This window comes from Indicator indicator, chromosome 12 (assembly GCF_027791375.1).
Source record: "Indicator indicator isolate 239-I01 chromosome 12, UM_Iind_1.1, whole genome shotgun sequence".
In the NCBI taxonomy this organism is placed as follows: Eukaryota; Metazoa; Chordata; class Aves; order Piciformes; family Indicatoridae; genus Indicator; species Indicator indicator.
This window is the reverse complement of record NC_072021.1, coordinates 23,990,550-24,014,333: the sequence shown is the minus strand read 5'-3', so window position 1 is coordinate 24,014,333 and position 23,784 is coordinate 23,990,550. Positions and strand designations below refer to the sequence as shown.

The 23,784-nt window shown below is 53.8% G+C and overlaps 2 protein-coding genes across 2 annotated transcripts; one reads left to right on the top strand and one right to left on the bottom strand.

Moving 5' to 3' along the window:
* NAPRT (nicotinate phosphoribosyltransferase) lies at nt 1-4,700 on the top strand. Its single transcript, XM_054385390.1, has 13 exons — nt 1-187; nt 1,153-1,280; nt 1,387-1,469; nt 1,626-1,756; nt 1,834-1,949; nt 2,029-2,222; nt 2,447-2,587; nt 2,749-2,833; nt 2,987-3,067; nt 3,781-3,883; nt 3,989-4,146; nt 4,381-4,488; nt 4,641-4,700. Exons 1-13 carry the CDS (start codon nt 1-3, stop codon nt 4,698-4,700), a joined length of 1,575 nt encoding a protein of 524 aa, XP_054241365.1.
* Nucleotides 4,701-8,551: 3,851 nt separating this feature from the next.
* Nucleotides 8,552-20,415, bottom strand: LOC128970413 (ubiquitin carboxyl-terminal hydrolase CYLD-like). The gene is made up of 14 exons (XM_054385588.1): nt 19,957-20,415; nt 18,771-19,052; nt 18,541-18,610; nt 17,360-17,580; nt 16,461-16,614; nt 15,302-15,440; nt 14,567-14,677; nt 13,933-14,024; nt 12,670-12,736; nt 11,559-11,688; nt 11,063-11,171; nt 10,706-10,824; nt 9,414-9,624; nt 8,552-8,736 (listed from the first exon to the last, which is right to left on the bottom strand). Exons 1-14 carry the CDS (start codon nt 20,413-20,415, stop codon nt 8,552-8,554), a joined length of 2,349 nt encoding a protein of 782 aa, XP_054241563.1.
* Between the last annotated feature and the right edge of the window lie 3,369 nt (nt 20,416-23,784).

The following is a 23,784-nucleotide window of genomic DNA, read 5'->3' as shown; positions in this document are numbered from 1 at the left end:
ATGGCGGCGCTGACTGACCTGTACCAGCTCTCCATGGCCTGCGGGCACTGGCGCAGCGGCCGGGCCCGCCTGCCCGCCTCGGCCGAGCTCTTCTTCCGCCGCGGGCCCTTCGGCGGCGCCTTCGCGCTGGGCGCCGGCCTGGCCCAGGGGCTGCGCGGCCTCCGCGCCTTCCGCTTCTCGGCTGCCGGTGAGGGGCAGGGGTGGGACCCCCAAGGGTCCTTCAAGGGGGGGGCTGGGGATAAAGGAGACGCCCAGGGCTTCTTCAAAGGGGACTTGAGGGCACCCCGGTGGCCTTTTCAAGGAGGACCTGGGGCAAGGGGAACAGCTGGGGGTCCTTTGAGGGGGACTTGGGGAGCAGGGGACAGCCTGGGAGTCCTGCAGGGGAAATGTGAAGGAGAGAGGGAAACCTGGAAATGGCTTTTCAAAGTGGGACTTGGAGCCAGCGAGGAACCGACAGCATGTTTGAAGGAGGACTTGGCACCGAGGGTCATCCCCTGGGGCCCTTCAGGGGAGACCTGGGTGAGGGGTAAACCCCAGGAGACTTAGGGGGCACCTGGGGACAAGGGGGACCCCAAGAGAGCCTCTGGGGGGAACTTGGAGCACAAGGGGGATCCTCAGAACAAAGTGGGACCTTTGGAGTCCTTCAAGGGGCACCTGAAGACAGGGAAGGCCTCTTGTGGTCCTTCAGGGGACAGAGACAGCCCTCAGGCTGACCCTCCAGTGGGACCTGCAGGGGACATGGACATCTCAGAAGGATCTGGGGAACAGGGGAACCCCTCAGGGGGACTTAAGTGGGCCAGGGACATGTCTCAGAGGGAGCTAGGGCACAGGAGGACCCTTCAGGATAACCTGCAGGGGCCATGGACAGTCCTCAGGGGGATAGGAACATCTCAAAAGAATCTGGGACACAGGAGGGGGTGGATGTGGCCAGCCCTTAGAGAAACTCAGGGGTACTGGGACCCCCTTCAGGAGGACAATGCTCCCATGGACTGTCCCTCAGAGGAACCTTGGTGGACCCTGGCACCCCTTACATCTCAGTGTTGGTGGGTGCTGGGAGGTGTCCCCTGGCCCCAAGATGTCACCCACTCCCAGCACAAGAGGCTGGCTTGGGGAGGCACCAGCTTTGGTAACCACTGAGCTCTGCCCCCACAGACATTGCCTACCTGCGCTCTGTCCTGCCCAGCACCACTGAGGAGGCCTTCTTCGACTACCTGGCCACCCTGGACACCTCAGAGGTGACCGTCTCTGCTGTGCCTGAGGGCTCCGTCGTCTTTGCCAGGGTGGGACATGCTTGGTCCCTTCCCCTGCTTTGGCAGAGTTATGGGGCCATCAGCTCTGATGGGCCTGAGGAGGATGGGGACATCACCTTCTAATTGTCCCCTGCAGGTCCCATTCCTACAGGTGAAGGGGCCACTGCTGGTGGTGCAGCTGCTGGAGACCACTTTGCTGTGCCTGATCAACTATGCCAGGTAGGACACGTCCTGCTGTGGTCCACTGGAGTCCCCTGGTGGTCCCTTCCACATTCGCACGAAGCTACTGAGTTGAGGATCCTGGAGCTCCTTCCATCCTTGGCTGCGTGCTGGTGTGACTGTGGTTGGTGTGACCCATCCCTTCCTCCTCCCCAGCCTGGTGGCCACCAACGCCTCCCGCTTCCGACTCCTTGCTGGTCCAGATGTGAAGCTGATGGAGATGGGGCTCCGTCGGGCCCAGGGGCCGGATGGTGCCCTCTCGGCCTCCAAGTACTCCTACATCGGGGGTGAGTGGTGGCCCACAGTGTCCCATGGCACCATGGCCACCCCATCACTGATGTGTCCCCTCCGTCCCCTCTCGCAGGCTTTGACTGCACCAGCAACGTGCTGGCAGGGAAGCTGTATGGCATCCCGGTGCGTGGCACCATCGCCCATTCCTTCATCATGTCCTTCACTGCGATGGAGGAGGTGCAGCCCCGGGTGAGTGTCACCATGGGGCAGGGGACGAGGTGCCAGGGAGGGTGCCACTGGTACACAAAGTCTGTGTCCTCCCCCGCAGGAGCTGGTGCCGTTGGCAGGAGGGGAAGCAGTAGACCTCCCAAGCTTGGCTGAGTCATGGCTGCAGCAGGTGTGTGAGCTGCTCCAGACACCCCTGGAGAAGACAAACCGAGGTGAGCTGGCCGCCTTCGTGTCCTATGCTGTCACCTTCCCACGAGACTTCCAGGGGCTGCTGGACACCTACTGTGTCAGGAGGTGAGGACATCAGCTTCTCACCGCTATGCTGGCACTGCCACCATGGTGCAGGGGATGACCACATCCCTCCTCGCTTGGTGGCCTTGAAGCAGAGAAATTTCCACCTGGTAGCATTTTTGTGCTTCACTGTAGCTTGATAAAAGGGCTCGACCCTGCTGTTGGATCCATCCTGGGTCCTTGTCCCACCAAGCAAGGGACACTAACCTTCTCCTCACCCCTGCCAGGAGTGGCTTGCCCAACTTCTGCGCTGTGGCACTGGCCCTGCACCAGCTGGGCTACCAGGCCATAGGCGTGCGGCTGGACAGCGGGGACCTGGCCCAGCAGTCCAAGGAGATCCGCCAGGTGCTCCGAGCCTGTGGTGCTCAGTAAGTCCATTTAAGTCCATCACCAAACCTGGGCTGGTTGCCACTGATCACCAGCTTCTCCACCTTGGGCACCTTGCCCTGCTGGGGTGGGAGCCCTCCCAGCTCAGAAGGGTGCTGCGATTGGAGTTATGGATCCACCTCAAACCCCAAGTCCTCACCAGCTTCCAGGTGCCCTGGTTTGAGACCATCCCCATTGCTGTCAGCAATGACATCAGTGAGCAGAGCCTGGAGAAGTTCATCCAGGAGGTGAGGTGGCTGCTGCTGGGGCTGAGTCACTTTGGCTTTCGCTGGATGTGGGTAGGACAGCTTCAGGCAGAGCATGAGCATGGCTCTGGTCATGACACTGGTGGCAGGGCTGGGCCGGGCCATCGGTGGCCTACATCTTCTCTTCTGCACCAGGGGAGCGAGATCGACATGATCGGCGTCGGGACACACCTGGTGACGTGTCCCCTGCAGCCATCGCTGGGCTGCGTTTACAAGGTCAGTGGTGGCAGCAGCTCTGTCCTGCTCAGCTTTGGGTACCACTTGCTTTCTCCCAGGCTTTGGGTGGCTGGGGCTGTGCAGCAAAGAGGACCTGGCTCTGAGGGATTGTGCTGTGAGGGCAACGTCATCAAATCATCAAATGGTTTGGGTTGGAAAGAACCTTCAAAAGTCATCTGCTCCACCCCCCCTGCAGTCAGCAGGGGCATCTGAGGTTGCTCAGAGCTCCAAACAACTTCACCTGACTCGCATCCAGCTTTTCACCTACCAGCAACTCCAAGTCCTTCTCCACAGGGCTGCTCTCCAGCCCTTCAGCACCCAGTCTGCACTGGTCCTGGAGGTTGCCCCAGCCCAGGTGTGGGGCCTTGCACTCGGTCCTGTTGAACCTCATGAAATTCACATGGGTCCACCTCTTAGGCCTGTCCAGGTCCCTCCCATCTCTTAAGGGACTCAACAGGTGGCATCTGTGAATTGCCTGTTGGTTGCACCACCATCTGCCTTCTCCTTAGCAATGTCAATGAGACCACTGTAAGGAGAAGCTTGCAGGCAGGAGGAGGTGGGATGTCCAACTTTGGGCTGGCTTGAGAGGTTTGTACTAATTTCTTCAGCTGGTTTGTGTTGGTGGCTTCCCCACCATGTGGCAGGGTGGGGGATACAGAGGACAGAGCTCAGCAGCAGCACGTGACAAAAACCAAGGTGCCCATCTCCTACAGCTGGTGGAGGTCAATGGCTCCCCATGCCTGAAGCTCACAGAAGATGAGGAGAAGATGACAATCCCAGGGACCAAGACTGTCTATCGGCTCTATGATGATGCTGGTGAGTTGGGAGAGCCTTGCCACAGTGCTGTGCTGTTGACCTGCTCCGTAACCCTGTCTTTGATGTCCCTCATACGTGCTGGCCCCTAACCTGGCACTCCTGCAGGCCACCCCTTCATGGACCTCATGGCCTTGGAGGAGGAGCCTTCACCCAGAGCGGGGCAAGAGCTGGAGATCCGAGTCCTGGGGCAGCTTGGTGAGACCTGTAAGGTTGTGGCCAGCGTCGTGGAGCCCCTCCATCGCACATACTTCAAGGATGGTCAGGTCAGGGGCAGCTCTGCCTTCTGCTGTCCTCCCCTGTGCTGGGTGAAGGACCAAGGGTAACATCAGGACCAAAGGGCTAAACCTCAGTGTTCCCTTGCATCTGAGATGTCCCTTGTCCTAGTGACTTGCATGCCACCCTGGACATGGTGGCATCAAAGTTGAGCCTGAAGATGGTTCACTGGGGTTTTGGGGTGGGTGGAACTCACGTGGACATGGCCATCTCCTTCCCTGCAGCTGTGTGAGCCGCTGCCTAGCCTGCCAGAGGTGAGGACCCATGCTCAGGTGTCCCTCAGCCTGCTCAACCCTGCTCACCGCCGGCTCCATGACCCTCAACCCTACCCAGTACGTCCACCTCTTGCTGGGCACCACCAGTACCCACCTGAGAACCTGGCCCTGGTGGCTTGAGCAAAGCCAACATGGGTCCACGATGGAGCTGCAGGGGGACATAGCAGTGGGGAGCAGACACTCACTGTCCCCTCTTGCTCCTGTGCCAGGTGGCCATGACAGAGAGGCTCCACCACCTCCTCACCAAGCTGCAGGAGGCCAGCCAGTGAGGAGGTCCACACCTCATGTTCTGCCAGCCTGGAGCCAGCTTTTCCTCCCTGTTCTTCTGAAGACCAAGTGATTCAGTAGGAATTGATGGTTGTGATGTTGCTGCTGCATGGTGCTCATCTGAGGACCTTGCAAGAACTGGAGGAGCACCAGTAGCAAAGCTGGGCATGGAGGGATGGGGCCAAACGAGGTGGGAGGCAGCTGTCCCCACAGCTGCTGGAAGCAGTGGTCCTTTCCTGCCCTCCTTGGTGGTCCTACTAACCCTATGCCTTCTGCTATGGCAGCTCTTGCCCACCTTGGTGGCTCTGCCAACCCTGCACTTTCCATGATGGTAGGCCCTGCTGAAGCTCTAAGACCAAGAGCTTGACCAGGACCAAACCTTGAGTACAGAGGATGAGGTCCTATGACGGAAAGAGCTGGCATGTACCCTCTACTCAGCTCCTGTGGAACAGCTGTGGCAGAAGGACTTTGCCTGTCCTCTGGCTTCATTTTATCACCTTCTACTTTGTATGCAGTCCTTAGGGTGTGGACACCAGCTCCAGGCTGGAGTCTGCAGTCATAACCTGATGTTCATGGAGGAACCAATCCCAGCATTAGCTTCATCCTAAGCAAAACCAACCCCAAAATAAAGGTCTTGACCCACCCCATGGCTGCCCTGGTCCTTCAAAACCCTTGTTGCCTTCAGCTTAAATTGCAACATCCCTCACTTGATGGTTTAGGCCTGAATCAAACTGGAATGAAAAAATCCAGAGTTGATCCATGCCCCAGTAGGCACCATGTGGCATCAGATGACCCTTAATAGTTGGACTTGATGACCTTAAAGGCCCTTCCAAGCTAAACAATTCTCTGGCCCTAATTCCAGGGGGCAATCCTGGTGTAGCTCTATGTCCAGACAATGCCTGTTTGAAGGATAAAGTCAATCTTTTCTCCTGAGCTCCAAAACTGAGAACAGTGGGGAAAGCCCCAGTGAGATGCACCTCAACAGCCCCAGGAACAGACTCCCAGCACTGTGGGAGATGATCCAGTCCAACCCCCTGCTAAAGCAGTCACCCATAGCAGGTTCCTCAGGATCTGAGAGTCCAGGTGGGTTTGGAAGCTCTCCAGAGAAGGAAACTCCACAACCTCTCTGGGAGCCTGCTCCAGGGCTCTGTTGGCTTCAAAGTCAAGAAGCTTCTCCACATGTTCAGGTGGAAACTCCTGGGTTCCAGTTTGTGCCCACTGCCCCTTATCCTTTCACTGAGCACCACTGGTAGGAGTCTAGCCCCAGCCTCTTGCCCCCCACCCTTCAGTTCTTGCTGAGCATTGATCAGATCCCCTCTCAGGCTGCTCTTCTCCAGGCTCAACAGCCCCAGGGCTCTAAGCCCTTCCTCTTCACAGAGATGCTCCAGGCCCCTCAGCATCCTTGGAGCCTCCACTGGACTCTCTCCAGCAGTTCCCTGTCTCTCTTGAAATGGGGAGCCTGGACCCAGAACTCCAGATGTGGCCTCACCAGGACAGAGAGCGAGGAGAACCTCCCTCCACCTGCTGGCCACACTCTTCGCCATGCACTGTCCCAAGACACCATTTGCTTTCTTGGCCACAAGGGCACATTGCTGGCTCATGGTGAACTTGTCCACCAGCACTCCCAGGGCCACCAGCCCTGCAGCAGTTTTTCACACCCCACATTGTGACCATTGGAAGTTTACTACTCAGGGGAACGTTTTTAGAGCAGAAGCACCAGAGATACGAAAGCCCAACCCTTGGCATACCTGAGGGGACATTGTCCTGAGCTCTTAGGAGAGAACAAAGAAGAACAACTTTGGGTAGACAAGGAAAGACAGCAGCACCCTCCAACCCTCTCCATGGCCATGGAGGACCAGCCAGCAGTCAGTAAGTCCCTAAGCAGGAACAGAGTGAACCCAACCTTCGGATGATCCACTGCTGGATCAGCCACCATCTCTCCTACCTCTAGAAAAGTTTGGCAACCACTTGAGCTTTGACTTGGCCCAAGACCACTTTGAGTATTCCAAGGATGGAGACTTCACCAGCTCTTTGGGCAACCTGTGCCATTGCCTGTCATCCTCACAGCAAAGAGGTCCATCCTGATGGTCAGAGGGAACCTGCATTGTGCCCAGAGCTTCTGGTCCTGTCATGATGCCACGGAGGAGGTCCTGGATGTTGTCTTTGCACACTCCCTTCAGGTGTATATAGACACTCAGGAGGTCCCCCCATGAGCCTTCTTCAGGTTGAACAGTCCCAGCTCTCAGCAGTCCTTTCACCATTTTCGTGGCCCTCTGTTGGACTCTCTTCACCTCTCTTGTACTGGGGAGCTCAAAACTGGAACCAGTACCCCAGCTGTGGCCTTCCCAACACTGAGTAGAGAGGAGGGATCCCCTCCTTTGACCAGGCCATTGTTCACCTTCTGTACCATGAGGACAATTTGGTGTTGAAGCTCAAATGCTCATGAAGGACAGTTGGAAGCTGGACAGCAGTGCTCTCAAACCTTAACAGTCTGGGTGTTTCAGACACCAGCTGTCCTTTGTGGCCACCACGTACCAAGATAAGGGACACACCAGAAAGCTGATAGTACCATCAAGCTGCTGAGCTGCCAGCGTGCCTCACAACCCTCCAACAATAATCCTATACCACGTCCCTCAGGGATGTAAAGCTGCCAGTGGGATGTAAAGCTGCATGTGACAAAAACAAGAGGGGAAAAAAGGAGCAAGAAGATTTGAGCTGCGCATTTGGAGCTCCTGGAGGTGTCCCTCAAAGTTTTGGTGTCCTGTCAGTGCAATATGGAATGTGAGCAACTCAGTTTATCACATTGACTTTTCTAACGCCATGACTGCCTGTGGTTAAGGGCAGAGAATCCCCAGTTGGACAATTTAATTTCACCAGTTCCCACCCAGAGACCCCAAACCACAGCAGAGAAGCCCAAAGTGCTCATTTTTAACATTTTTGCCCTCAGAATTCTGTTTTTGGTCTCCAAAGTGGCTTCAACAATGGGACAGGAAGTGCTGAAAGTGAGGTTCAAACACCCCATCACATAGCAATAGTGCAAAGCAAGAGGAGGCACCATGAGGTGATCTGCTGTTCCTCTGATCCATCTTTCTTCCAGTTTTGTTCCTACCAAAAAAAAAAAAAAAGGTTTTGAAGCATCTTCGAAGCTCAAGATGCCCAATTCATCTTGTGGTTAAAAATGAGAGAGGGTGCCTGAAAGTGTTGAAGAAGGGGAGACAACTCAAGGATCCAACTTTATGTGGGTCCTAAAGACCACAAGACAAACCCTTGTCCTGACCATGGTGGGTTTACGTTGAAGATGATTGGTCTCGATGATCTTGGAGGTCTCTTCCAACTGAAATAATTCTGTTATTCCATGACCCACCTCTTAACCACACCACAAGGTCTTGGTTTTCTCATTCCACAAGTCCATGTGAAGGTGTCTTAACGAGATGAGGTGGTGGTCTCCTTGTGCTCTTTGACATTTGAGGAGGATGAACAAGTTTTTGATGAGGTTTTGGTCCTCGGCTTTGGAGAGAAGAGCTGGCAGGGAAAAAAGGATGTTGAGGAGGACTCTGGGGTAGGACAGAGCTTCCTGGGGAGGAAGGAGGATGGAAGTTATGGAATGAGAATGAAGTCGAGTGGAAAGAAGTGAGAGTCCAGGTCTGCTGGAAGTACAAAGCAACACTTGAAGACCAAGAACACATCCAGACAGGCTGATGTGGACCACTTGATAGCAGACGCTGGAGGAGGTAAGAACCACCAAGCTCGATGCACCTCAGCTTGGCTGCTTTCACCAGTGATGAGATGTGGGGGTGATCCAAGCTCCTGTTTCTGATGTCTCACTGCTTGGTGGCAGCAGCCCCAGGCTGTGTCACTTGTACAGGGCCATCTTCTTGCTCTGGTACATGTACATGTAGGCGTCGCAGAAGAGGCGCTTGGCCACTCCGTCCATGTCCCGAGGTTGCTCCAGGGCCAGCACGGCCAGAGGCAAGTCCAGGTACTTGGCCACTTCAGGGCAGAGAGTCACAGTGGGAATGTTGAAGCCATTTTCATCACCTAAGCCAGAAAGAAGGAGAAAAAGTCCAAGTGAGTTACCAAGAGATCAGAACCTTCAGCTCAAGTGAGACCTGGGGCTGTTTAGCTTAGAGAGGAGATGACTATGAAGGGATCTTCTCAGCAGTGCCCAGTGACAGAACAAGGAGCAATGGGCACAAACTGGAACTCAGGAGGTTCCATTAGGAGAAACCCCTTGGCTTGTAGGGCTCAGAGCCCTGGAGCAGGCTGCCTGGAGAAGTTGTGGCGTCTCCGTCTCTGGAGAGCTTCCAAACCCACCTGGGCATCATGATCTTGGGCAACCTGCTTTAGCAGGGGTTGGACTGGATGATCTCCAGAGGTCCCTTCCAACCCCCACCATACTAGGATTCTGTGATACCATCACTCAACAGTAACATAGCTGAGATCTGGAGGCCAATGAAGTAGGGAAGGTCCTTGCCCACAGAGCAACCAGTCCCAGCTGGATGAAAGCACCAGGGGGAACTCACATGTGCTTGGCATGGCCATAGTCTTCTCTAGGGTCTACTTAAACAGTCATCATCGGAAGCAGGGTCCAGACAGAGCCTAAATTGTGTAGGGGGCTTCAAGGAAAAGGTGGCTGGACCATGTGTGCATTGCAATCCCACCACACTGCAGCCAGCTATGGCCAAGGCTTCTGAGCCCCCCAGAGAAGTTCTCACCATGCCTGTCAGCCATGCTGTCAAAGAACATCCAGTGCTGGCTGTCGGGGCCGTACTTGACGAAGGAGACGTAGTGGCTGGTCTCGATGCAGAGCACGGCGAAGAGCTCCAGCTTCTCGCGAGGGACCTGCTGGCTGCCACCGCGCTGGAACTCCTCCGGGACATGCAGCCTGCTCGGCTGGTGCGAGGCACGGCGGTGGTGGGAGTGAACCTGGGCAGGGGGCGATGGGGGGCACCACTGAGTGGGCATAATTGAACCTGGCTGTGTCCTAACAGGGCCTGAGGGGACGGGACAAGGGGTGGTGGCTTGAAACTAAAAGAGAGGAGGCCTGAGCAGGCTGGAGACTGGTGGGAGAAGAACCTCCTGAAGCTCAGTAAGGGCAAGTGTAGGGTCCTGCAGTCAGTGAGGAACGGCCCCTGCACCAGTACAGGGGAGGGGTGACCTGCTGGAGAGCAGCTTCAAGGAGAAGGACCTGGAAATGCTGGTGAGGAACAAGTTCACCATAAGCCAGCAATGTGCCCTTGTGGCCAAGAAGGAAAATAGTCTCCCAGGGTGAATAAAGAGTGTGGCCAGCAGGTGGAGGAATGTTCTCCTCCTCCCCTACTCTGCCCTTGTAAGATCACAGCTTGAGTTTCAGGCCCAGTTCTGGGCTCCCCAGTTCCAGAGACAGGGAACTGCTGGAGAGAGTCCAGCAGAGGCTGCAAAGCTGCTGAGGGGCCTGGGGCATCTCTGTAAGGAGGAAGGGCTGAGAGCCCTGGGGCTGTTGAGCCTGGAGAAGAGCAGCCTGAGAGGAGATCTTCTCAATGCTCAGCAAGAGCTAAAAGGTGGGGAGAAAGAGGCTGGGGCCAGACTCTTCCCAGTGGTGCCCAGTGACAGGACAAGGTGCAGTGATCATGGACTGGAACCCAAGAGGTTCCATCAGGAGAAAATTCTTTCCTTTGAGGGTGCTGAAGCCCTGGAGCAGGATGCCCAGAGAGACTATGGAGTCTCCTTCTCTGCAGAGATTTCAAACCCACCTGGACATTGTGATCCTGGGCACCCTGCTGTGGGTGACTCTGCTGGAGCAGGAGGGTTGGACTGGATGACCTCCAGAGGTCCCTTCCAACCCCCACCATGCTGAGATTCTGACTCTGACAAAATCTAAGGACACAATTTTGTACACTGAGGTTGGTGAAACACTGCCCCAGGTTGCTCAGAGAGGTGGGAGATGTCCCATCCCTGAAACCATTCCAGGTCAGGTTGGATGGGGCTCTGAGCAAGACAAGATTTGAGAAGCAGCCAAAGGAAATACCTGTCTGGAACAGGAGCTGCAGAACTGCTTCAGGCCTGTAGCTGAGAACATCTTGTCCTTGAAACACTCTGAACACTCCAAGGTGGCAACGTCACCACACACGCAGCACTCCCTGGGACCTGCAGGGAGACAGGGGCTGAGAGGATGGAATTTCTCCAGGTCTCACCTGAAAGCCAACTCATTGTGCCACGACTGGCATTCAAAGAAGAACCACGTTGTGATCTCTCCTCACACCTGCTCATGGAAGAACCACATCCTGATCTCACCCCACACCTGCTCACAACTCAGAGAGGTGAGAGCCATCACCTGGTGGCTCACAGTCCCAGCCAGGAGCTTTACCACAGCCCAAGAACTTACTGTCAAGCAGCAGATCTGTTATGTCCAGCTCCAGGGAAGGAATGATTTTACTGAACATCTTGTACTCCTTCCCAAAACGTGGCATCTGGATAATGAAGCAAGATGGGATCTGGGAAAAGAAAGCTAAACAAGTCATCCTGCCAGAAGAGACAACCTCCAGAGACTCTTCTGTCTCCATGGGACTAAAGACCTTCTGCTCTGGTCATTCCCAAGATAAAATGGCAACAGGAAAAGCAAAGCCCTCATCTCAGTCCCCCGCAGATTCTTCATGACCTCTCTCTTGTGGTTGCATCCTAATGTGCTCTTGGGTTGATGGTTGAACTTGATGACCTTAAAGGTCTTTTCCAACCCAAACAAGTCTATGATTCTCTGAGTCTAATGATTAGCAGGGTTGGATGTAAGAGTAGACCCACCACCACCTCACTGGCAGGAAGAGGAACGTTGGAGGAAGCAAGAAAGAGGCAGCAGAAAGCAGGAAGGTGGTAGCTGGGCTCACCTCCACTAGCTTCAGCTCAGAGGATAGGAAGGAACGTTCCACTAACTGCTGCACATCAGGCACCACCAGATCCTCCTGTTTGTCCATAAAGATCTGGTAACAGTAACAGTCCTGCTCCTGGCCTCCTGACCTGCAAGGAGTTGGGTCATGGGGCTTGTTTATGGGGTGGAACAAACATCTCAGTTCCCAGAGGACGTACTGGGTTTGTCCTGCACGAAGCTTCTGGGCCCAAGGCATCAAGGGCTGCTTGGTGGAACACAAAGCACTTTTTCCACCCAGAACTACTAACTATATGCCATAAGGACACAAGCTGCAGCTTCAGTCTCGTTTTATCCCTCAAGCAAAACTCAAATTTCTCCTTGTTGATGTAAATTTTGAAGGCCACCTCAATGTTTTTGGAGCAAACTCCTCCTCAGCTGGAAGATCTACTCATAACTGCAGCCACAAAGACCACCAAGCAGAACTGGCTGCATTCAGGAGGTGAGCTGTGTGCAGAAGACCTCCCATAACCCTGCAAAGAAAGGATTTCCTTCAGCTGACCCTCTGCAGGGGAGCTGAAGGACAGAGCCCTCTTTGTGCTGGAGGCTTTTGGAGCACTCCACAATCTACCAGCTTGGCTGATGTCCCAGCAAAGACCCACAGAAACCCAACAATCCCCTTCTATGCTCCTCAACAGTGAGGTTATTTTTGGCTGCCTTCAGCCTCTCATCTTCTTTGTAGAGTTGTAAAAAACTGGGACTGCATCCATGGTCTGGTTGAGAGGCTGCAGGATCTGAGCCAGCTTGAATGTCTGGACACCACCCAAAAGCATCTAAAGGCTGTCAGATTCTGCTGGCTCCACACTGAAGTTGGGACACTACGTTTCTCAAACCATTTCTAGCTCTCCCTGAAGACGAGACAAGGTATTTATCACCATTTTATCACCTTCAGGGAGAGCTTAGAAGTGTCCTGAAGGTGTCACTTGGGAGAAGATGACAACAAGCAAGATCACATGGACAGCAGGGAGGAGCTGTGGCTCCAAAGCCTGTATGAGAAGGTCCAAGTCACACACAGTGTTCGTGAGGTGAGTGACCAACGAGGTAAACTGGGACGCTTTGAGGTGGGAACTTACTGGAGTCTCAAGAGTGGTTCTATTCCTAGGAGCTGGTGCATTATGAGAGTGAGGAACTCCTCAGGATCTGGAATGGTGAGAGAGAAAAGCACAGGTCACACACCATCAGGAGGGAGTCATACCACAGCAGTGCCCTCAGAGAGTGAACTCTTACAGAATCCCAGCATGGTGAGATTAGAAGGGACCTCTGGAGACCATCCAGTCCAACCCCTCTGCTAAAGCAGGGTGCCCAAGATCAGAATGTCCAGGTGGGTTTGGAAGGTCTCCAGAGGAGACTCCACAACCTCTCTGGACAACCTGTTCCAGGTCTCTGAAGCCTCCAAGCCAAGAGGTTTCTCCTGATGGAACCTCCAGGCTTCCAGTTTGTGCCTGGTGCCCCTTGTCCTGTCACTGGGCACCACTGGGAAGAGTCTGGCCCCAGCCTCTTTCCCCCTACCCTTTAGCTCTTGCGAAGCATTGATCAGATCCCCTCTCAGGCTGCTCTTCTCCAGGCTCAACAGCTCCAAGGCTCTCAGCCTTTCCTTCTCACAGAGATGTTCCAGGGCCCTCAGCAGCTTCATAGTCTCCACTGGACTGCAGTAGTTCCCTGTCCCTCTTGAACTGGGGAGCCCAGAACTGGACCCAGAACTCCAGATGTGGCCTCACCAGGGCAGAGAGGGAAGAGAACCTCCCTCCACCTGCTGGCCACACTCCTCTTCACACATCCCAGGACATGATTTGCCTTCTTGGCCACAAGGGCACATTGCTGGCTTACGGTGAACTTGCTGTCCACCAGCACTCCCAGGTCCTTCTGTGCAGAGCTGCACCCCCTGACCTGTACTGGAGTTGTTCCTCCCCAGCTGCAGGACTCTACACTTGCCCTTGTTGAACTCCATGAAGTTCCCCTTCCCCACCTCTTCATCCTGCCCAGGACTGGTTGAATGGCAGCACAGCCTGGTGGAGTGTCAGCCACTCCTCCCAGTTTGGTGTCACCATTACAATCCCAGCACTATCTCAGAGACCTCACTGGACATTTACAGCCAACATCAAAAATGAAAACTCAGAGGAATTTGAACCTTAAGAAACTGCAAATCCCCTCCCAGTGACAGCTGCCACCAGGTAAAGCCCCCCCAGTTCCCAGCTTTCCATCAGACTTTGGGACAAATTCCAGCTAAGAGTAGAGTTTCATAAGCTGGGATGATGGAAAATGTGTCAGTGAAGTGCTTGGATGAAGCGACCCAAAGTGAAGCAGCAGCTTGAGGAAGACTCCACAAAGCACCTTACCTTTCTCAGCGTTGGTGAAGCTGGAGCATTGTCCCTTCTCTGTCAGCTGCTCCCTGAGGTGCATCATGCTGCCAGCATGGACAAAGCCAGTCCTAGGAGGAAGCAGCTGCAGATGACCTCTCCACCCTTTAGCTCTTGCTGAGAAGATCTCCTCTCAGGCTGCCCTTCTGCAGGCTCAACAGCCCCAGGGCTCTCAGCCTTTCCTCCTCACAGAGATGCTCCAGGCCCCTCAGCAGCTTCAGGGCCTCCACTGGACTCTCTCCAGTAGTTCCCTGTTTCTTGAACTGGGAAGCCCAGAACTGGATCCTTGAGGGCAGATGTGGCCTCACTAGGACAGAGTACAACAGGCAGGAGAACCTCCCTCCACCTGCTGGCCACACTTAATGCACCCCTTACTACTGGCCTTCTTGGCCACTAAGGCACATTGCTGGTGGACAAGTTCACCATGAGCCAGGACTCCCAGGTCGTTCCCCACAGAGCTGCTTTCCAGCAGGCCACCCCTCACCCGTACTGGTGCAGAGGGCTATTCGTCACCAGCTGCAGGACCCTACACTTGCCCTTTTTGAACTTCATGAGGTTCCTGTCCCCTAGCTCTCACTCAAGAGCAGCACCAGCTCCTGTGGTCCATACTCACTTCCGGAGCGGGGTGACAATCTCATCCCGCAGGATGCTCTGCACATTGCGGTCACACAGTGGGAAGGGCTTGAAGAGCATGGAGTCCACCACAGACGTACAGGAGAAGAGGCTGTGAAAGAGCAGGATGGGCATAAGCCTGATGGATTTGCAGCAAGTTAGAATCAAACATTTGTGCCTGGTGACATTTGGTGGCTTCTGCTTCAAACAGTCCACGCACGCAGTTAAAGAGGGAGGAGAGTGGCAAGGTGTCTCCACAGTGAAAGCAACCAGGTCTGGTCCAACCAACATTGGTGGTAAGCAAGGGGACAGCTCAGAGAGAACCAAATCTTGTACTTTGCAGCCAAAACTGCTCATGGAGGAGGCACCAGAGTCTTCTCCTCTCCAAGTAAGTGCTGCAGAGTGAAGCTGGGACCTCCTGGGTGCTTTCTGTGAAACGTTTCCAGCCATTACCTCCACTGACAGAGTGATCATGGTCCAAGTGCAGAGGACTACCATCTCTCAGCACCCTGCATGACAGACACATGGGTACCTTAGGTACTCATGAGGACTATTTCAGGGCTTCAGAACCTCAACCATATTAGGAAGGAGATCAAAAAGCAGCAAGTGTTGAGGCTGCATCTCCACTGCTCTACACTGGGTAGGCTTCCAGCCAGTCTGGAGGTCCAGGGGAACGCTGGTCTCTTCATGAGGGCTTTTACGAATTGGAAAAGGCACCACCCAAGCAGGTCCTTACCTGAAGAGAGCTGCATCCATGTAGCAGGAATTACAGTGGCCTTGGATCCCCTTCATCCGCCCTCGCAGGACACGCACTGCTGCCTCGTTCCTCAGAGGAGGAAAAGTGTCTGGAGCCTGGGGAAGAACCTCTTGGCCTCCTGCAAGAGAAGAAACAGAAGCAAATCCTTTTAGCTTCCCAACTTTGCCCTTCCCTGATGCCCCAAAAATCTGCTCAGAGGTCACCACCTGCTGCTGCCAAGACCCAACCATGCTGGAATGAAGACTTGTCTCTAATACTTCATGTAATGAAAATGGAGACCAAACCTAACCATCTTTTCTTTCAGGCTGGATCAATAGGCCATGGCCAATGGGATGAGGTTCAACAAGGCCAAGTGCACTTGGGTCACAACAACACTATGAAGGCTCCAGGCTTGGAGCAGAGTGACTGGAAACTGCCTGGTGGGACAGACCTTGGGGGTGCTGGTTGACAGCACTGGAGATGAGCCAGAGCATGCACAGGAGGCCAAGAAGGCCACCAGCAGCCTGGCTTGGATCAGCAATAACATGGCCAGCAGGATTAGGGCTCGGATTGTCCACCTGGATTGGGCAGTGGTGAGGCCACACGTCAAATCCTGGAATCGCTTTTTGGGCCCTCATTCCAACAAGGACATTGAGATACTGGAGCAGGTCCAGAGAAGAGCAATGAAACTGGTGAAGGGTCTAGAGAACAGGTCTGGTAAGAAGCAGATGAGGAACTGGGGTTGCTCAGCCTGGAGAAAAGGAGGCTGAGGGGAGACCTTCTGGCTCTCTACAACTCCCTGAAAGGAGGTTGGAGCCAGGTGGGGTGGTCTCTTCTTCCAAGGAACAAGTGACAGGACAAGAGGGAATGGACTCAAGTTGCAGCAGGGTGGGTTTAGGTAGGACATAAGGAACGATTTCTTCATGGAAATGGTTGTGAAGGCCCGGCCCAGGCTGCACAGGGCAGTGGTGGAGTCTCCACATCCCTGGAGGGCTTTGGAAGCTGTGGTGATGTGGTGCCGAGGGCCATGGTTTGGTGGTGACCTGGCAGTGCTGGGTTAAAGGTTGGACTCAATGATCTTGGGAATATTTTCCAACCTTTTTGGTTCCATGACAGCATTCCCATGCTCACCTTGGCCCCATCTCCTCAGAGAACTCACCATAATCCACCAGGCTCAGCTGGCTGTCCCGTGGCCACTGGAAGCGGACGTCAGGCTGGCAGGACTGGAGCTTCACGAAGAGGCCACGCTTCGGAGCACAGTGGAAGTAGTATTGGCCCAGCCACTCACCATCAGTCACCCCCTTATCTTCATCCTGGGCAAAGAGCATCAAGGAATAACATCAGAGGCTTTCCCTGAGCGAGGTGTCGTCTCCAACAGGGCCATTTCATATCTGAAGAGCAGTGTAGAGGCTTGGTCCTGTTTCACTGGACCTGTTTCACTTATTCTGGTTGTGTTTTGAACCTACTGATGATTGTTCCACCTCCAGTGCCAACAACGTCATTCTAGAAGAGACTGACCAACCCTCATGGAATCAAACAGAACTGTTTAGGTTGGAAAAGACCTTCAAGATCATTGAGTCAAACCATTAACCAAACATTGCCAAGTCCAGCACCAAACTGTGTCCCTCAGCACCACATCTCCATGGTGTTTAAATGCTTCCAGAGATGGGGACTGGGCTGCCCTGGGCAGCCTGGGCCAGGCCTTCACAACCGTTTCCATGAAGAAATTGTTTGTCATGTCCAACCTAAACCCACCCTGGTGCAACCTGAAGCCATTTCCTCTTGCCTTATCACTTATTCTTTAGGAGAAGAGACCAACCCCCAGGTGGCTACAACCTCCTTTCAGGGAGCTATAGAGAGGCAGAAGGTCTTCCCTCAGCCTCCTCTTCTCCAGGTTCAACAACCCCAGGTTCCTCAAAAACCTCCAGACCTCACAATTCAGCCCTGACACCTCCAAGGCCCAGGCCAAGCTGTGAGATAAGGCTGAAGGTCTTCAATGAGAAGAGCAACCAAGACCTGCCCATGCTGATGCATGATCTCCCATAGGTTGCTCCTTACCAGTTCCACTCCTGCCATTTTGTGCTTAATCTGGGGCAGGTAGCCCAACCAGCGGATGATTCCCGACACCTGATTTCCCTTATCCAAGGTGATCTGGACCATGGAGTTGACCTCCAGGGATGAATTGTCACTTGGACACTCCTCACTGCTCTCGCTTATCTCACGTTTCAATTGGTTTGGGTGTCCCAAGCCCATGTTGGACTCCAGTGGTGGAAATAAACCTAGGGGGTGACACAAAACGATGGGTGAGGAAGTCAAGACCTGATGACACAACACATTTGGATCTCACCTCAGTTCTACTTTAAATTATAGACCACATGGACAAGCAGGAAGCTGGGCACCAGAGACACAAGGTGTAATTCCCAATGATATGACCAAACTGGTCTACCAGGACAATCCTGCTCCTTGATTTCCTGCTCAAGGCTGCCGACTCCAGCTTCTCATTGACCCTGGAGGTAATCCAACCCTTCTCAGAGCCATGTTGGGCGCCTGAAATGACAGCATTGGGGAGTTGTTCCCCAATTTTTCCCTTCAGGCTGGTCCTGAAAGCTCATTAGTGTCTTCTGAAGGCATCAGAGAGGTTCCACTAATTTCTTGTCTCAGAATCATAGATTCATTTTGGTTGGAAAAGATCCTTAAGATCATCTAGTCCAATCATTCTCTTAACTCTATCAAGGCTGGTGCTAAACCATGGCTCTTAGCATCACATCTCTGCCTCCCATCAACACCTCCACAAATGGATATTCAACCCCTTCCCTAGGAGCCTATTCCCAACTTGAATTTCTCTTGGAGTGGACCAAATGTTGAGTATCCATTGTCCTAAAGAGGCCACGGTCTTGCCCAATGACTCAAACCATCCTCTCCAAGTTTGTTTGGCATCAGGAGGAAGCTCCTTCTCCAGCTAAATTAAAGACTCCTAAACTAGTGGTGCCTTCTCCTCTAGGAAATGTCTCTGCCCTTCAATGAGACTCCTTCTTCTTCTGCCTCATGACTGGGCAGACTCAGCTTTAGTTGCCTAATACAAAGAGTTTTGTCTAGAAGGTGAGACATGGACCTTCTCTGCCTCCTGATCAACTAAGCTGGGACTAGCTGAAGCTTTTGTGGGACTTTCAGCTTTGTAATAACCCTGCAGAGAAGAAACAAAAGTGAAACCTCCAAGAGATGTCTGATGACAAACCTACTTTGCAAGCTTTCCTTCACGATGGAATCCATGGGGATTTCCCTGAAGATGTCCGTTGTTCCTTCTTCTTCCTGAAAGGGGAGGAAGATCTATCAGCTCCATCTATGAGACACAGGATAAGCCCTGGAGTATCAACTGGTATTTCAAGGTCTGGCAAGTTTTGGTCTCTTTGATGTCCCACACAAGACAGTTTGGTTTGAAATCCCCCCCAAACCCCAGGGCTGCTCTTACCGGGCAGACTGTAACGAACCATTGGGTTCCCTCCTTGTAAACCGCCATGGCTACTCCTTTGGTGAGGACCTCGTCCACATAGAAGCTAACTGCATCTCCCACTTTCACAGGAACCTCCTCCTCTGTGTCCAGCTTTGGTTTCTGTTTCATGTAGTCATCATCTACTACAGGACTAAACTGGATTCTGCTGAAGGGTAGGAAAACCCCACAGTTCCTCTTGCACTTGAAATACTCGGTGCCATGGTAGGATCCATCGCTACGTCCTCTGTTTTCACCCTCACCCTGAAAAAAAACACCAAAGGAGGTACTTTATAGACACAGGAATTAAGGGAAAACAGGCAACTTACTTTCATAGCATCAATTTGGTTGGAAGAAACCTTTGAGTCCAACCACCAACCCAACACTTCCAGCACTGCCACTAAACCATGTCCCTCAAAAGCACATCTACACAGCTTTCAAAGCCCTCCAGGGATAGAGATTCCTCCCCTGCCCTGGGCAGCCGTGGCCAGGCCTTCTAAACCTTTCCAGGAAAAAACTGTTCCTCATGTCCAAGCTAAACCCACCCTGGTGCAACTTGAGATCATTTCCTCTTGTCCTATCACTTGTTCCATGGGAGAAGAGACCAACCCCGACCTGGCCCCAACCTCCTTTCAGGGAGTTGTAGAGAGCCAGGTCTCCACTCAGCCTCTTTTTCTCCAGGCTCAACACCCTCAGTTCCTCAGCCACTCCTCACCAGACCTGTTCTCCTGACCCTTCCTCAGCTTTGTTGCCCTTGTCTGGATCTCCTCCAGTATCTCAATGTCCTTCTTGGAATGAGGGCCCCAAAACTGAACCAAAGATTCAATGTGTGGCCTCACCAGTGCCCAGTCCAGGTGGACAATTCCTGCCCTAGTCCTGTTGGCCACATTGCTTGCTGATCCAAGCCACCTGGACACGCTCTGGCTCATCTCCAGCTGCTGTCAACCAGCACCCCCAAGGCCTGTCCCACCAGGCAGTTTCCAGCCTCTCTGCCCTAATCCCGGAGCCTTCACAGGGTTGTTGTGACCCAAGCGCACGGTCCCTCACTTGGCCTTGTCCCACCTCATCCCACTGACCTTGTCCCATTGATCCAGCCTGGCCAGATCCCTCTGCAGAACCTTCCTACTCTCACCATTGACTTCTCCCAAGCCAAGTGGCCAAACTTCACCTGCAGCTCCACCCCAAAGAAGCACGGCGCCAGCACGGCGGAGCTGCTCCCACAGACACTGCCGACGTAGCGGATGACACCGGGCAGGTGCTGCCGCTCTACCTCCACCATCACTTTCTGACCCGGCACTGCCCGCAGTGCTGCTTCCAGGCTCAGCCTCTCCAGGAAGTAGTTGAGGCGCTCAGTGTGGCTGCCGATGGCCAGCAGGAAGGCAGCCATGTCCTCGCGCACCGGCTGCAGGAGCTCCACGTTGATGGTGACAGTGGAGCTGTCTTCCAGCATGACCACCCTCAGGAAGCAGGCCGGGGGCCCCTCGCTGGAGAAGTTGCGCAGGTAGCTCCTCTCGCTGCAGAAGCACATGTTGCCAGCTTGGAAGTACTTGCTGCCGTAGGTGCAGTCTGCTGTCAGGATGTAATAGCAGTTCCCATCTCCTGCTGAGGGCAGGAGGCTGCTCAGCATCATTCCCCTGCCTTGTAAGAAAGCAGAGAGGCATGCCAGTGAGGAGATGACCATGGCTGTGGACATCAAGTTGCCCATAAGATAGCAATGTGCCCTCGTGGCCAAGAAGGGCAATGGGGTCCTGGGGTGCATGGAGAAGCGTGTGGCCAGCAGGTTGAGGGAGGTTCTCCTGCCCCTCTACTCTGCCCTAGTGAGGCCACATAGCTGGAGAACGGAGTCCAGTTCTGGGCTCCCCATTTCAATAGAGACAGAGAACTACTGGAGAGAGCCCAGTGGAGGCTATAAAGACACTGAGGGGCCTGGAGCATCTCTGTGAGGAGGAAAGGCTGAGAGACCTGGAGCTGTTGAGCCTGGAGAAGAGCAGCCTGAGAGGGGATCTGATCGATGCTCAGCAAGAGCTAAAGTGTGGGGGGCAAGAGGCTGGGGCCAGACACCTCTCAGTGGTGCCCAGTGACAGGACATGGGGCAGTGGGCATAAATCAGAACCCACAAAGATCCACCTAAACCTGAGGAGAAGCTTCTTGACTTTGAGGATAACAAAGGCCTGGAGCAGGCTGCCCAGAGAGGTTGTGGAGTCTCCTTCTCTGGAGAGATTCCAAACCCACCTGGCCATTGTGATCCTGTGCAACCTGCTGTGGGTGACCCTGCTTTAGCAGGGGATTGTACTGGATGATCTCCAGAGATTCCTTCAAAACTCCACCTTTTTGGGACTGTGATATCACAGCATCTCAGAAGAATTCAGGTTGGAAGAGGTCTCAAGCCCAGCCCTGCACCCTCTCAAAGCCTCATGCAGTTGAGTTTTCAGCATCTGCAATGACAGAGATCCCACAGCCTCCCTGCTCCCTTGTTCCAGTGGTTCATGGTAGAAAACAAAAAAATTAATCTAACCAAAGTTTCCCACATTCTTGCTTGTTCCCATTGCCTCCTGTCCCCCCACTGTACACTCCAGCTTCATCTTCTCTACTAATCCCTTTCAGTAAGAAATTGCCCAGAGCAGGAGCTCGTCTGTCATGTTCTCTACAAGACTAGAAAGGCCTCATTAAATTCCACCCCCTTCTTTCTTCTCATAGAAGTAGGGCAAAGACTCAATTCTCCTATGTAACTTCTCCTGGACCCAGATATTTTGTTCCAACCCAAACCCGGGGTGAACATAGAAACTTCCTCCTGCATGTGGACAGAACCTGGCCAATATTCAGAAAACAAGAGACATGCCTGCTTCTAGGTCATGGAGGAAACTAAGGAAGTAAAAATGATGCCTCCGCTCTGAGCCACCTGGTAGAAGTTTGTTAGAAGACTGAAGTGGCCAAAAGAGGAATTGAGAGGATGCAGTTAAGGGAAGTAGAAACATGCTTGAGGCTTTGTGGCAGGAAACCCAAACGCAGCTGGGGTGGGTCCAGAGGAGAACGAAGGCAGAGCTTGGGCAGAAAGGCTGCAGGGAGCTCCACATGGAGGAGGGTGGTGTTCCTGGGGGCTTCACTGGAGGTTCTCACTGAGAGAGCTCAGTTTGTAAAGTATTAGGAAAGAACATGAAGGTCTGGTCTCCAAACTCCACCAAACCCCCTGGATCTCCTCAAGTAGGGTCTGCCAGCTTGGCTGACTCTACCATAGCCACAGAGGCAGAGATGCAACAACCAAACACCCTACCATGGTGGCTCAGACCACACTCATGCTCTTCCCTTTCTGCCAAAGGGACTCAGCACCATTCACTCTGGGATGACCACCTCAAAGTCACGGGGGAGGTGACAGTGGAAGTGGAAAAAATCCCGTGGTGATCAGCAGTTCCCTCATTCTCATCCACACAACTCACTGCTGAGGTTTGGTAACTCAGCTGGCAGGGCAAAAACTTGAAATACTGTGAATTTAAGGGACAGAATTAAAGGGCAACACTGTGTCCCAACCCCAGCCTGCTCAATTATCTCTTTTTAGGACCTTTGGTTTATTTTACTTGATTCTTTAAAGTTCTCTATCCACAAGGAATAAAATAAAGCTCACTCTGCTTTAAATGCTGCCAAAAGAGGAAAACCAGAATAAATTTCCTCAGTAAAACAAATAAACTCTGTTCCTCAGAAAAAAACCCCAAATAAACCATTTTCCTCATCAAACCCCAGGAATAAACCATTTTCCTTATCACAACTCATGAAAAAACAGGTGTTTTTTTCCTCATCAAAAACAACAACAAAACATCAGTAATAAGCCATCTCTTTAACACACAGTATCCCAAATTCCCTCCCACTTTAACAGAAATAAAGGCACATCCAAACCAGCCTGCGCTGGTTGGGCTTACGGTGTTTTAACTACCAGTGAAACCGATGGACTGAGGGAAACCTGGAAAGCGCCAGATAACTTAAATTAAAGCGAAATTAAAGCAGTAAAGTGAGGCTGGGCTACAGGACGGGTCTCCAGGGGCTCAGCCCTGAGGTAATAGGGGGCTGAGATGACCCCATGAGGGGCCGTGAGGCGCCCAAGTCGGGGTAAAGGCCCCGCTGTGGGGCGATGGGGAAAGCGCAGGGGGAGGCAGAGGTGAGGGGGACCCCGGCCAGGCCAGCCCCGTCCCTCCTCGCTCTTACCGTCTCCTGCCGCGGCCCTGGCCCCAAACCCGCCGTTCCGTCACCACCGAATCGCACGGAGGCGCAGTTCAGAGCGGAGCAGCCACAGCGCCGACACTTCCGGCCCGCCTCGCTGCCGCCGGCTCGCCCGCCAATGGGGAGAAGCGGACAGCAAGGCGGGAGCCAATGAACGGTAAGGGGGGCGGGCTCTGTCCCCTGCTGGGCGCCGAGTGGCAAGAAGGGTCCCTGCGGGCTGCGGCGTGGCCTCATCTCCATGGCATGTCCCTGTGTCCCCTAGGCCCCTGTCCCCAAGAGTTTATGTCCCCTACTGCTATGTCTCCATGGCCCTGTGTCCTCATAGCCCTGTGTCTCCAAACCCCTGGATCTCAATGGCCCACTGTCCTCAACACCCCCTCTCCTGCATCCCCATAGTGTGGTATCCATGGTCCCTGTGTCTCCTTGGCCCTCTGCCTCGTGGCTTTTGTCCTCTGGCCCTGTGCTATGTGTCCCACGTTCTGTGTTCCCTCCTCGGGCAGCCCTGCTCGCGGCAGCACACCCCCACACACTGTCCAAGTGTCCCCACCCCTGCTGGGACAGGCGATGGGGACAAGGCTGACACACTGGATCCACCAAGCCACCACCCCGGGGGGACACTGGCACTGGAGAGGTGACACCAGACTGTTGGCAGCAGGGTATAAATATTGGCTAAATAGATTTATTTTCATACAAAGAATACACAGATCCCACCCCACCGGGACCCCTTGATCCCACGGAACACCCCAAGATGTCCCCAGCCACCACCCCACCAGGCACCGCCTCCACT

What these genes read in the sequence shown, in the direction of transcription:
- NAPRT (XM_054385390.1), top strand. Translation starts at nt 1, where the DNA reads ATGGCGGCGCTGACTGACCTGTACCAGCTCTCCATGGCCTGCGGGCAC. An exon ending in CAAGTACTCCTACATCGGGG is followed by an intron (nt 1,757 to 1,833) that starts GTGAGTGGTGGC and finishes CCCCTCTCGCAG; the next exon opens with GCTTTGACTGCACCAGCAAC. An exon ending in GACACCTACTGTGTCAGGAG is followed by an intron (nt 2,223 to 2,446) that starts GTGAGGACATCA and finishes CACCCCTGCCAG; the next exon opens with GAGTGGCTTGCCCAACTTCT.
- LOC128970413 (XM_054385588.1), bottom strand. Translation starts at nt 20,415, where the DNA reads ATGCTGAGCAGCCTCCTGCCCTCAGCAGGAGATGGGAACTGCTATTAC. An exon ending in GCAGCTCCTGTTCCAGACAG is followed by an intron (nt 9,625 to 10,705) that starts GTATTTCCTTTG and finishes CCCCCTGCCCAG; the next exon opens with GTTCACTCCCACCACCGCCG. An exon ending in CAGCATGGCTGACAGGCATG is followed by an intron (nt 8,737 to 9,413) that starts GTGAGAACTTCT and finishes TTTCTGGCTTAG; the next exon opens with GTGATGAAAATGGCTTCAAC.